This window comes from Enhydra lutris, unplaced genomic scaffold, assembly GCF_002288905.1.
Source record: "Enhydra lutris kenyoni isolate GAN:26980312 unplaced genomic scaffold, ASM228890v2 scaffoldscaffold15, whole genome shotgun sequence".
Taxonomy (NCBI): domain Eukaryota; kingdom Metazoa; phylum Chordata; class Mammalia; order Carnivora; family Mustelidae; genus Enhydra; species Enhydra lutris.
The window spans coordinates 61,064,059-61,077,329 of NW_019154099.1; the positions used below are offsets into that span (position 1 = coordinate 61,064,059).

General features: G+C 55.2%; 1 protein-coding gene across 1 annotated transcript in view; it reads left to right on the forward strand.

The window, feature by feature from the left end:
* Nucleotides 1-13,271, forward strand: part of LOC111147037 (collagen type IV alpha 2 chain) — a 156,921-nt gene that overhangs the window by 101,066 nt on the left and 42,584 nt on the right. The window contains exons 7-16 of the mRNA XM_022502888.1: nucleotides 2,172-2,288; nucleotides 3,857-3,928; nucleotides 4,248-4,283; nucleotides 4,391-4,453; nucleotides 5,842-5,877; nucleotides 8,183-8,224; nucleotides 9,924-10,019; nucleotides 11,660-11,695; nucleotides 12,247-12,297; nucleotides 13,215-13,259. Of these exons, the coding sequence (XP_022358596.1) occupies nucleotides 2,172-2,288; nucleotides 3,857-3,928; nucleotides 4,248-4,283; nucleotides 4,391-4,453; nucleotides 5,842-5,877; nucleotides 8,183-8,224; nucleotides 9,924-10,019; nucleotides 11,660-11,695; nucleotides 12,247-12,297; nucleotides 13,215-13,259 (594 nt within the window). The remainder of the gene's footprint in view (nucleotides 1-2,171; nucleotides 2,289-3,856; nucleotides 3,929-4,247; nucleotides 4,284-4,390; nucleotides 4,454-5,841; nucleotides 5,878-8,182; nucleotides 8,225-9,923; nucleotides 10,020-11,659; nucleotides 11,696-12,246; nucleotides 12,298-13,214; nucleotides 13,260-13,271) is intronic.

Genomic DNA, 13,271 nt, shown 5'->3' on the forward strand with positions numbered 1-13,271 from the left:
ACACACACACGCACGCGCACACACACGCACACACGCACGCGCACACACACGCACACACGCACGCGCACACGCACACACACACGCGCACATTCCCTGGGCTGCATCAGTGGGGCCGCCGCCTCGTAGGAGAACGAGGGAGGGCGTGAGAGCCATCACGGAGAGGGCACCCTTGTCCTTCAGAGCCTGAGCCACGTTTCCGGGAGAAGGGAGCTCCCGGAGCAGAGAGAGGAAGCTGCCCGCAGGGCCATGAGGCCTGGGTGGCGGGGACCCTGGGCGTCCCCTGGATGGGTCTCACACGCACCAGGCACGGACACGCAGCTGTGACCAGGCAGGGAGGCCACTTCCCCATTAGTCAGACTCTTGAGAAACTGGCGGAGGTGAGGAATCCTTAGGTTTCCAGGGGTAAACAGGGAGAATGTCTTCCTTCCAACTGCCCCAAACCAGTCTCCCACTTTTAAACTGCTTCTCTGAGCTCCTCGGGCCACCCATCGTTTGGTCTTCTGGAAGCTGAAACCTGGGTTTAAACAGAGTGATCTCACAGGAAAATATTGTAACTCATCTGAGTCATATTTCAATTTGTTTTTCCACTTCGTAGTCATTTAATATGAGGAGCAAAGAGTTTACCAGTTAGAAAGTGTCGTCCCATGACGGAGGGAGGCTCGAGTGCGCGTGGACCTGAGGCTTCTGTAGGCTCTCCGGGCTGCTCGAAACGGCCCCGCTCACCAGCCGCCAGAGCTCTGGGACGGCACAAACGGGAGCTCGAGGGCCACCTGCCACCTCGAAGCAGCTCAGAAATGCGACATTAAGTGACCGGGCTGATTTTAGCCGTCCAGGAGCCATGCGGAAGCGTGACATGCACTCAGATCTTAGAGCTGTATCTGATTAGAGACAACCGAGAGGAGCGTCAGCTCAATGTCACTAAAGTTTTCCTTCCAAGAACAATTTCAAACTCATGTTGAGATTGACACACAGTTTCGAAGGACTCCAGAGAGCAAGAAAGATCAGCAGACAGTTCGGGAGGAGAGTGAAGAGCTCCGTTTAGGAAAAGTAGAACACCACAGATGGTGAGCAGACACCCCCCGAGCGCGTTGTCTCCTGCCGAGTTTGAAGCACCAGCTTTCGTGGTCGGGGTTTCTCTTGCCCCCCGAGATGGCGACCGGAAGCCTGAGGCGGCTCTTCTCATCCGACGGTGCCCCTGAAAGCAGTAGCTTCGGACATCTAGAGCCAAGAGACGTACAACCAAAGGAAAATGCTACTTTCCTCATCGTGTTTCTTAATATCATTCAGGGTCCAGGCCCCTGGGTAGGATTTGTCCCTTTATCTGGAGATGTTCCAGATTTCTCAAAGTAAATCTAAAAGACTTCCAACATGGTCTCCAAAAACTCACTCTAGAACGTACACGTGGTCTGCTGCGAAGAAAGTCAGGATTTTGAAGAGGATAAGATAGCGTACATGGAACATCTGCTGCGGGAAGCAGCAGCACGATACCCTGGGCCAGCGGCCCAGCCCCTGCTTGTCCAGGAGCCAGACGAACTCAGGGGGGACACCTGCGGACTCCGCCCGACGGTCTCCAGTCATCCGAAAGACGTCCGATCACGTTGCCTTCCCTCCCCCACGCCCAACACCTCAGAACATCTGACTTCTTTCTGTTCAAGTTTAAAATCGAGAAAGGAGCATTCCCCCAGGAAAGCAAGTGAGGGGACGTCGGTCCCTCCGCGCAGGGCCTGGTCACATGAAATCCCTTCTGGGCTACACGAACATCTTCCACCTGTGGGATGTGGCTCTGTCAGACTCACCCCTCCAGCTCAGTTGGGCACAAAGTGTCGAGGCACCCTGTTGTCCTTGCAGGACCTGGCTGCTTCTAGAATGTTTTCTAGAGTTTTTAAGTCTGCTGTGACCTGTGCCTGCTCAGACAGACCTCCCGGCAGACCAGTGACAATTTACTCCCTCACCAGCGCCCTGGGAAACAGAACTTTGTCAGGAAGGCCTTTCTCCTGCTCACAGTCGTGCCCGCGCGCCTCTGTTTCCTGATCTCCCTCATCCGCTCGCTCCGGGTTCCCTTCTCCGTGGGCGCGAGCAGGACGTGATGATACGGAGCCGTTTGATGGCACCGCATGGTGGGAGAGCCGCGGGGTGTGTGCTGGAAGCCTCACTTGCTTTTCTTGTTCTAGGGACACCCCGGCCAAGGAGGCCCCCGAGGGCCACCCGGCTATGACGGCTGCAATGGGACCAGAGGAGACGTGGGCCAGCAGGGAGCCGCCGGCCCCCCGGGCTTCCACGGCCCTCCCGTGAGTACCCATGTGCGCGCGCCGGCCCTCATCGGTGGAGGCCTGGAGGGCGGCGGGCGCCTCCCGTGGGCCCATCCAGAAGGCCCTTTTAGAAGAGGTCATAGAGAGGCTTTCCAAGGACTGGGTTTTCCCCTGTGGGCCCCACGGCCGGGGCGAGCAGGCGCGCCCCGCCTGCCCCCAGCACCCCCAGGAAGGTCGCCCCCGTCCTCGGCGGGCGGTCAGGATGAAGGAGATGTTCCTGCAGGCATCTCGGCATGATTTTCCTGGGTCTGAAGATCTTCATTTCCTTACCCAGTCTGTAAACAGAATAGAAAACTATTGGCTCGGTTTTATTACGCAGTCTTACGGGCGTCAGCACGTTCTCCCCTGGGCTGCACGTCAAGTTACAGTGAGTAACACGAGTAGCAGCGATCGATTCGGAGGCTTAAAGCTTGACAGAACGCCCCGTGAGTCATCACCTCATCAGATCCTAAAATCCTGAGACGTGACAAGCGCTCTCCAGCCCTGACGGGTGGAAGTGAGCTCTTCCTGATGGAAGACGGTCTCGTCTTCATCCGTTTTGTGCACCGTTCTCATGCCAAAAAGTCTTGAAATGGTTTTCAGGACTGTATTGCGACCCTCACGCCCTCAAAGTCTTGCCAAGTCGGGGTCCCGCCAACACCTTACTTGGTAGGAGAACCAAGGCTGGGGAGGAGCAGTCACGCATCCCCCCCACTGCCGTTTCCTGCAAAGCTAGTGGGTTTCTCCCCCACAACCTCGAAGGTCCTCCTTCCTCGGCCGTGACCTTTTTGTGTCATTCACCTTCTCCACAAGGATCATCACTTTCTAGTCTGCTCTAATATCATGAAACTTCATTATCAATAAATATATCCATTACTATAAAATACTGATTTTTAAATATTTAATTTATTTGAGAGAGAGAGTACACACACGCAGGGGGAGCAGTGGAGGGAGAAGGAGAAACAGACTTCCCACTGGTCAGGGAGCCCAACATAGGTTTGATCCCAGAACCCTGAGATCACGACCTGAGCTGAAGGCAGAGGCTCAACCGACTGAGTCTCCCAGGTGTCCCTAAAATACTAATTTTATACGCAGGTACCAGAAGACGTGTACACCCACTCGCGTGTGCACACACCTCACGTCCATTTGTCATGATGCCAGCTCTAGGGAATGACCCAGTATCTTTCCCAAAAGTGGTGCCTCGGGGCATACAAGTTAGTGTTTTTAGCACCCTCACGCCAAAGACAAGACAAAAACAGATTATGCAGAAAAATAACATGTTGATATCCTAAAGGATTTGTCTACTGAGCATTTGGTTGGGATTTGGAAAATAACAAGTCCTATAAAATATTTCTGTTTTTACTTTGGAGGAAGGTACTACTGGGTAAATATAAAAGTGGAATTCTCACCTTTGTGGCCCAGTGTAGTGACTCGTGTTCAGAGTAACGTAAATAAAGGAAAGACATTGCCCGTGAAGGTCAATATTTCATCACCCCGATGAGCACTGCTGCCCTGAAGGCTAACGGGTGTTTCTGCGTTTTCTCTGTCCCCGGTGCGCATTACTGTAGGGGCCCCAAGGACCCAAAGGACAGAAAGGCGAGCCCTATGCCCTGTCCAGCGTGGACCGCGACAGATACAGGGTAAGCTCGCTCGGTACGGGACGCGACACTAGTGATCGGGGTGAACTTCTGACTGACAAGGGTGCTTTCCAAGTAGGCTGAGTTGTGAGGGTGCGAGGATGGGGGCTCCCTGGGGAGGCGGAGCCACCAACACCATCATGAGGTGGAATCTCATCGCTGTCCCATCAGGTCACATTCCTCTGGGGGTGCTCCCCTTTCCCGTAGTCACAATGTCCCAGGTAGGAGGAACATTACCAAGTCCCTGGTTGTGAGAAAATGTAACTAGAGCTAAAGATTTGGTTAAAAACCAGAACGCTTCCCATTATATCTTCTCAACTAGGGGGAACCCGGAGAGCCTGGTTTGGTTGGCTTCCAGGTAAGTTCTGTTTTTCTTAGAGGATGTTCCAAGCAGAAGTGTAAGAATTCGGACTCCGAATACCAGTCTTCCATTCTTAATGGCCTCCTCTTGCTGCCTGTCCTTAGGGCCACCCCGGCCGGCCTGGGCCTATAGGACAGATGGGTCCAGTTGGAGCTCCAGGAAGACCGGTAAGTCCTCACTCCTGGACCACCGTCCAGGCGTCCTCTGAAGACGCTGCTTCTCCAGTGTTCACGCGGGTGGAGGCCTCACATACAACTGGGATGCCTGTGGTCCCTCTAGAAAGAGTCCAGACAAAACACATCATCCTTTGTGTGCATTTTGCTACTGTTAAGGATGAAGAAAGAGGACTTGAGATTCATGGCCACCAGGTCACCACCGACCATGTCCATTTTGACTTAGTGCTGGCCAGGTGCCCCTCCAGTCCCACAGAAGCTCTCTTAACCCCACAGCCAGCCGCTGGCCAGGGAGGGGCCTGTCATCTCTGGGGAAAGGAGATCCAAATCCAGTAGGTGAATAGAGGCAGTGGGCTCTGCGGGCGTGGCCATCATCGCGAGGGAGGTAGTAGACATCAGTTAACGAGATGGCGCCAGTGCCCCACGTGAGTGGCGGTCTACATGTGTTCCCGACCCTTGCACTCGAATGACGGAGTGAGTAGCCACAGGACAAATGCAGGGGTAAAGAAGGGCTTGCTGCAGGGAAGGGAAGAACTGGAAAGGAGAGGCCACTTCTGCCACTGCCCTGGGGCCTGGAGCCTGGAGCTAAAACAGCCCCAGAAGTGTAGCTGTAGGACAGATGGACCTCGGACAACATTAGGAGACATTTGCCTCCAGGTGGAGAGAGACCTTCTTGCAGAAAGCCAGGGAGGTGAGGGCTACGTGATCCCAGGTTCTTTGCCCTCCTACTTCGCACTGGTGTCGGCTTTGCTCACAACACACATACCGAGGGGGTGTTCTTTAAATGCACATTTCGGGGAACCTGTGGTGTCCTGAGCTGGTCCTGAGCTGCACAGTTCGGGGAACCTGAGCTGTCCTGAGCTGCGGGTTCTTAAGCCTCATCCCAAGTGTCGTGTTGACACCGAAGGATTTGTAGAAAGACAGCGATGTCCGCAACAGACCTTCATCCCGGCCGTTTGGGCCTGCCCTTTAATTCTGGTCGCAAACATTTGCGGACCCACCAGCAAAACGAGCTAGACGGTGTTCCGAGGGGACCCCCAGAGGAGGTCAGGAGAAGCCATCTCCACAGTGATGGGGCCTGGGACTGTGCAAAGTGTCCGAGCATGCAGGAGTAGGACACGGGTGACGTCAGAAGTCTGAACTCAGGAACGCAAACCCAGAACAGCTGTCCACGGCCAGCCGGCACGTTCTGAGAGCCAGGCCTGACCCGGCCCTCCGCCTCCAGCACGTCCTCCCCGCCCAGACGATGCACCTGAAACCTCTATACATACCCCACGGGCTTCTAAACACACAGCGTATGGCTTTCCCAGAGCTTTCTAGCAGATGTTATCTGGGTCCTGGGATAAAGAAAACAGCTTATAAATTTCTTTGTATTTGTGCAGGGCCCGCCTGGACCCCCTGGACCAAAAGGACAGCCAGTAAGTTGGTTACTGGGGTGGGGGGCTGGGGGTGGGGTGGGGGTGGGGCTTACATACTTGTGCTTACCCTGCCTGACCACAGAACTGCTTGGTGGACAACAGTGCATTATTCATTTTGTGATGAGAACGATCTTGTAGGTGTTTAAGACTTAATGTTATAAATGCCAAAGATGAATCCAGAGGGACCCCTGGAGTGGTGGGCGTAGGCGTAAGGGTACCGCGAATGTTTCGTTGTTTACAAATCACGTGACACCTGCTGTTGTGTGAAGATCGCCCTGACGGACGTTTGATTGGGAATAGAGACGCAGGGACAGCTCGTGTCTGCATGTGTGACCGCACAAGAGGGACAAAAGTGACTGTGTCCGTGTGGGGGAGCCAGTGGCATCCTTCCTACCCCGGTGCGGCCCTGCTGTCTGTACCTGAGGGGGACCTCAGCCTGTGGGGATACAGTCGGGGATTCTCAGGTGAAGCTTGAGCCCAGGGCTGTGCTGTTCCCAGCAGAGAAAGGTTACGAAGTTGGAGGGAGCACAGGGAAGTAGTGGCTTCTCAGAATCTGTAGACTGGGGTTCTGTGTCACCGGGCTGAGCCGTGTAAGTGTCCAAGACCAGCAGCAGGAGTCTGGGATCGAGACGCGACAGGCGTCCGAAGGGCTCGGCTGCCCTTACCGACGCTGAAAGACCGTCCGTGGCCTGCGCGAGGCTGAGGACGTCCCCCAGCCCACACGTTCCCATGTCCGCTCCATGGAAACCTCATCTCTGTGACCTCCAGGGGACCTCGGCCGCCCCCCCCCCCCGCTCCCATCACCTCTGACATGGCTTCCGGCCGGGGCTGGAGCTCGTTAAGGCTGCTGCCCCCGCCGCCGGCTCCCCACTGTCTTGCGGCCACAGGCAGGGTGGGAACGGCCCAGAGCCAAGAGAAGCGGATGTAGGACGGGGCGGCCGAGCCCCGGGGTCGCCTCAGATCCCCACTTGGCTGCAATACAGACGGCCCTCGCCCTCCGCCAGGTCACTTCCTGGGGACTGGGACAGGGAGCTCACAGGGCAGAGGGACCGCAGGGGCCCCAGCAAATCGCGTTCTGATCTAGCCTGGTGCGTTCTGGGCTTTGATTTCAGCTCCGGGCCAGGTGGGAAAGAAGAAAAAAGCAAAAATTAATTAAAGGCTTTGTTATTATTTTTGGAGACTCTCTGGGCATGGGAGGGGGCGGGCGGGATACTGCAGAGAGAAAGACCAGATAGGGCCCCACATGATCCTTTGTCACGGCGGGAGTGTGGAGACCCTGGGGAGGGAGGAAGCAGAGTTGTTTCCAGGCGGAAGCGAAGAGAAGGATTTCTGTAATCTGGGTGAGCGTGTGGGGCCACTTCTGGTCAGGCTTGTCCTGGGCTTCAGGTCAAGTCTGTTCTCTAACACGTGTCCACCCCCTCGTGAGTCTACTACCTCCTTGCTAAGTCGGGCCCCAACCCAGAGAATCCCCATCCCCTAAAATCATTAAAAGGGTCGAAGTGTTTGGGACATTAGGATTATCTCACCAAAATGAGAAAAGGCGGGGGCAGAAGGACTACTGACTCAGGACTCTCGGACACGGGGGTGGGGGGTGGCTGCCTCCTGGGCCTGTCAGGCCGGACCTGCAGCCACGCTCTGAGACTGTCGTCTGTGCAGATGGCAGTGTAGGAACCAGCCGGCGGGACCCGGGAGCAGGTCTGCGCTCTGCCCCGCACCGGTGTGGGGACACAGGCCCCCACTGCCCTCGGCGTCCGAGTTCATGAGCAGAGCACTAGCTCATACAGCAAGTGCGGAATTGATGACTCAGCCAACGTCCCGATCCTCCGGACGGCCGAACGACAAACTAAAATATTCCCAGATGTCAGCCCACTCTTTTTGAGGGTTTGCTTTCAGTGTAAAATAGAGATTTCTAAAAGCACGTGTGTTTGAATAGCCCATCGTGCTTCTGCTCCCTGTCGTTTCCGTCACTCAGACCTAAACCGGGGGAATGTGCGGAAGGCACTGGGAGGTCCCCCTTGCGGCAACCTCCACGTGACCCCAGCCTGTTCCCGATCACGTACCGTGACACCCGGACTCGGACTCTTATTATGTGGTCTATATGTGGGACTCGCAAAAGAAGACACTCACTTTCTCTTGAGTCAAATAGCTTTGGGGAGGGGACTCCGGAATATTCTGCAAGGATAATTGCTCAGGATGCTGCTAGTAGATCTTACATTTCTTTTTCTTAAAAAAAAAAAAGAAAAGAAAATTATTTCACTGTGATTAAGGACTTTTAAAAACTTAGAAAAATCATTTCTCTTTTCAGGGCAACAGAGGACTTGGCTTTTATGGAGAAAAGGGTGAAAAGGTAAGGAAACATAATAAATTAACGTGGAGGCCTGCTTAGCAATGAGGAACTAAATCTTTTTAATGACAGCTTTCCATGCAGTTGTCCTGTCCATTTGCATCAGAAAGCGTCACCGTAAAGTGCCAGGCCGTAAAGTTTCAGGCTGTGGAAAAGGCTCCAGTGGTAGCAGTGGGTCTCTAAGACAGTGAAAGCCGGTGGTACAGCCTAGCCCCGGCCAGACTAACGACGCAGACGCGACCTCAGCCGTCTGCAGCACCCACGAGTAAAGGCATTGCCCCGAGGTGTCCCAGGGTGGGGAGCCCTGAGCTGATGGAGCAGACTGAGGCGGGAACCAGAGGCCACCACGGAGCCCGTGCAGGGGCCAGGCACCCGGCCGGCCTCGCCGGTGTGCAGGAAGACCGTGTGGTGTCTGTAACCCCCTGTGCCCCCAACAACCAGAGACCATGGGCCTTCGAGAGTCTCACTTGAGGCCACATGTATGAAAAGCTCAACAGGCAAAGCTCACCGACACGTGGCCCATCGCGTTCACCGCAGGAGTTCCTGCCCGCCGTGAAATACCGTTGTCCTGTGGCCTCGTTGTTTGCAGATTTTCATTTTGTTTTCCCTGTGCTATTTGACGGCACCCAGTACTGCTCAGGTCTGAAGGCAAGGACTTTTTCTTTGTGCTAATGCCATAGAAAGTATGTAAAAAGCAAAACATTGAAAGATCCAAACACATAAAGATGTGAACACCTGTACAATGACCTATGACAAGAAAAGTCTGGGAAGAAGTCCCTGAGCAGAAGGGAGAGTGGGCACGTCAGGCAGAACGGAAATGAGTGAACACCTCTAGCCTCTAAAGAGCTGATTCAGAATTAATAATTCAGAATTAATAAGGAAACCTCAAGGCCCTGGCAGGTAATGGTGGGGGCGATCAAGCAGCTCCGGGCGTTTTTGTAGACGTCACGTTAGCAGACTCTCAGGGTACACCCGCCGGCCCCCTTTCTGCAGGTGGTAATCCTGTCCCTTGACTCCCGTCCATCCCATGTGACTTCTGGGTGCAACGTTGTATTACTTAGTTTACAGGTGGAAATATGAAAGAAAAGACAGTAAGCTTCTTTTTGTGTCAGTTAGCTCCTGGGAGGGGAACCGCATACGGTGCCGAAACCCCGTCCGGTAGTGTTGCAGGTTGACAGACGTCGCAGCCTGTGCACCGCCTGCAAAGTGTTTCTTGCTCACAACAAAAATGCCAACTAAAGCAAGCCAGAGGTATTTTACTTATTGAAGAGGCTGCTTTTTATAATACAAAACCCCCCCTAACTGGTGAGCCAGTGGTGAAACTGGGGTCGTCCTTTCATGTCTTAGGCACGTCCGATACCTTGGCCCCAATCTTGGAAAGCCTTATGGTATTCCGCTGATAACAAGGCATTGAGCCCTTGGACAGAAATTCATTGTAAGGAGATCCCTCCACGGAAGCAAAGGCAGCCCAGACTGTGAACAACGTGAACAGCTTCTGGGAGTAAATTATAAGTGGTTCTGAAAACAGGGAACCAAATAACTCTGCACCGTGATCATTTTATCTTATGCTCTGATTGTACTTGTAGTGCTTGTAAATAATACGCAAAATAGAAACACCCGTTTGCGGTGGCGCGTGCTTTCATTCGCGCCCGATGGCGTCTTTCCGATTCAAGGATTACCGCTTTTGCTACACCGTTCACAGGGCGACATCGGCCTGCCGGGACCCAACGGGATTGTGTGGGATTTCCACCCGGCCGTCGGACCCACGAAGGAGATGTTCCACCCGGAGCAGTATAAGGTAAGGAAGCTGCAGCAGAACGGCCCGGGTTCCCGGTGGAACTAAAATAAGGAGAAGGAAAAAAAGGAACTTCCTTCGACCTTTTTCGAACAATCACAAAGCCAGCGAGCGCTCCCATCCAGCGGAACCTCGTGCCTGACAACACGGCCCCAGTCACACGGGGCCCGGTCCCCCATCTTGCAAAGCTGTGGCAGATCTGAGACCAGGATTCGTCCCACAGTCTCAAAGCTGTCCTGAGTCTGCAGGTCCCTCTCCAGCCGGAGGTCCGTGGTCAGAGCATAATTCAAAGCCAGGATATGGAGTTATTCAAGCAAAACGTTGTATTTGGCAGAAGGAACCTACTTGGGCTCTCGGCTGACATGGAGCATTGTTGTGGGTGTTTTTCCGTCAAAGTCCGTTTTCTGACTTCTCTACTCCGTTAACCTTTGTCTGATTGCATGTCTAGTCTTGGGTCTCAGTAGAACTCAACACCCCTTCACGGCTCACTTGCTCCGACGGGCCACAGGACCTTCGCGCGTGTTCGAGCTCCCTGGTACCCCGTGAGGACGGTAATGCCCGGCCTCATATTGCTGTGGAGCGGGGACCACAGAGACACCCCCGATCGGGTCGGGCACAGACAGTGCCTGGGGACCAAAGTGCAAACCCCAAACATAGACTCTAATTCCTGCTCTTCGAGTATCTGTCCGGATGGGGGCTGGATGCACGGCCGCGGTGGGGAGAAGGCAGGCCTCCAGGGGGAGGCGATCAGGCCCCTGCGCCTCACGCAAGAGCCACACGACCGTGGACAGAAGCGGCCCGGCCGGTGGCCGGTGTGAGGCAGAATGCACGGAGGGTGTGTTAGGAGCAGGCGGTCGTGAGCCAGCTGAGTCCAGAGCAGGACGCCCCTGGACAACCAGGTCGGAGGGGGGCCCCATCCTGTCATAGGTGGGATCCAGGCATGACTCTGGCTCCTGGTGGGCCCCGATCGTCAGCCAGGTAGGGCTTCTGTCCGTGTCAGGACAGGAGCTGTGGATGGGGCAAGGCCCACGTTGATTGAACCCAGGCTAAGGATTCCCTTCATCTTCCGCAGCCGGGAGGGGCCGGGGCAGGGCCTGGGGCCCGGGCAGCCTGCGGGAGGCCTGGGCACTGTCCCAGCAGAGATGGGGAAAGACCCCAGCCAGTCACTTCATTTCTTTCACCGTTGTAGACCGAGAGCAGTGGGCAAAACAGATCCTATAAAATTGACACCGCTTCCCAAACCAGGCCTCTTTTGCTTGGGATTTTCGTACGTTCCAAATGTGTCTTTTTCTCAGAGGCCCCTCCTAAGAATATCTTATTCAAATATTCTGGTTGGGGGCTTATCCTGTCTGCCCAGCACTGGGTCGATGGAGGAGACCAGAGATCCCACACAGAGAAGACAGGCAGCCTCGCACTTGTATGAAACATAACGCGTGATTTAACTGATCCTGTGAAAATCTGGGGAAATCGCTCCTTTTTTCTCTTGAATTTTGAAGCTGCAAGATGTAGGCGTTGTTTCCTCTGATGCATTTATCATCATTGCTTACGGTTTCGCTAAGTGAGTGCTTCTCGCGATCACAAACCCTGGTCCGTCGTTTCTGTTCTTGGACTAACGGCCGTCTCCCATTTCGTTGTCTCCCCAGGGTGAAAAGGGGAGTGTTGGGGAGCCAGGAGTAACAGTAAGTGAAGCGGTTTCTCCTCGCCAGGGCCCCAGGTCCCAGCATCCCCGTGTGGGGACGCGTGAGAGCCCGCGGGGTCTAGTGACATCCACCTGTTACTCCAAGCCACTGTCGTCTCTTTCCAGAAAAGAGTTTTAGACTGTCTCCCTCGTGCACCACAAACCCCAGCTGCTGAGCATTTCCTGGGTTTGGGAAGGGAACCTCAGTGGGCTCAGAGGGCAGGTGTGGGGCTCGAGGCCCCAAACAGTGTGGTGACAGCTTCCGTCTGGGTCCGGTGCGATGTTGCTCTGCCGTCTGGTCCTTATCACACGTGCCCTGTAGCTTTATCACACGTGCCCTGTAGTCCCAGCCCTCCCAGCGTCACCAGCTACGTGACAGTGCCGGTGGTGTCCTGGACTGACAATAATCCAGGCCGCCTGGCCGACTTCCTGTGACCCTGTGTCGCGCTGGGGTGGACTGGGGACCCCAGGAGGTGGGCTGGCCGGTCGGGGGGCTGGATCCCCCAGGGAAGTGTGACTGGCCGGCCGCCTGACATCTGTGTCCTCTCCTAGGGCATCTCCTTGAAGGGAGAAGAAGGAGTCATGGGTTTCTCAGGCCCGCGGGTAAGCCGTGCCTTCCATAACTGTGGTTTGTGTAGCTTTGTGTTGTAAGTAGACTGCGTTTTTCAGAGTAGTTTTGGGTTCCCTGTGAGGTTGGGGTAAAGGTACAGAGATGTCCCATATGTCCTCCCAACCCCCACCTTGCCCTGCCTCCCCCACTCCCAGCATCCCCACCAGAGTGGCCCCAGGGACTGGTGCTGGAGCCGGTGCTCCTCCACTGGAGGAGGGGGGGAGCGGGACAGAGAGTTATGGCTTCGGTCCATGAGGCCAACTTAACCTGTGGGGACACCGTGTAGACCGGCTCCAGCCTGAGAACTTGACTCTTGTGTGCTGGAGAGTCCAACAGAAGCGTCCCTAGCAGGACGAGGCGGGGAGCCGAGGAGTGTCTCCCCCAAGGAGATTCAGCATCTGTGGCCCCCCATGCCCGAGGGCACACCTCTCCTTCAGAGCGTGGCCTGAAGTCACACCTGCCCCTTCTGTCTTCCCTCTGTCGGCCAGAGCTCGGTCACCTACCAAACCGAGCAACAGGTGAGCTGGGAAGTGTGGCCAGAGCAGAGAGAAGGTGGCCTGGTGGTGACTCTCGAGGTGCCACTACCACTGAAAGGACACTTGCTATAATCCAAACATCGGGAGAGATCCCGAGAACGTGGGAGGGCAGGCCTTGCTGCTTCTCTGCTGCGTGAACCACACCGTCCTTAGCGACTTCTCCAGATCTCCTTTGGGGCAGATATGTTGCGTTCCATGTGCGGGTCGCTAAAATGTCTGCCTCCTTTAGGAGATAAAAACAATCCTCGGGTCGCGTCACTGTCTCGTAGCCAAAGTATTTCACGTGAGCCCGAGTTGGTGCCGTGGCCTGGCCATGCCTTCCGGAAAGGGGCCGCGTGTTCTGAGCGGGCGCTCCTGTGTTCTCTTCCTCCCAGGGTGCTGCCGGCTTCGACGGCGAGAAAGGTTTCCCGGGACAGAAGGTAAGTTAGTGG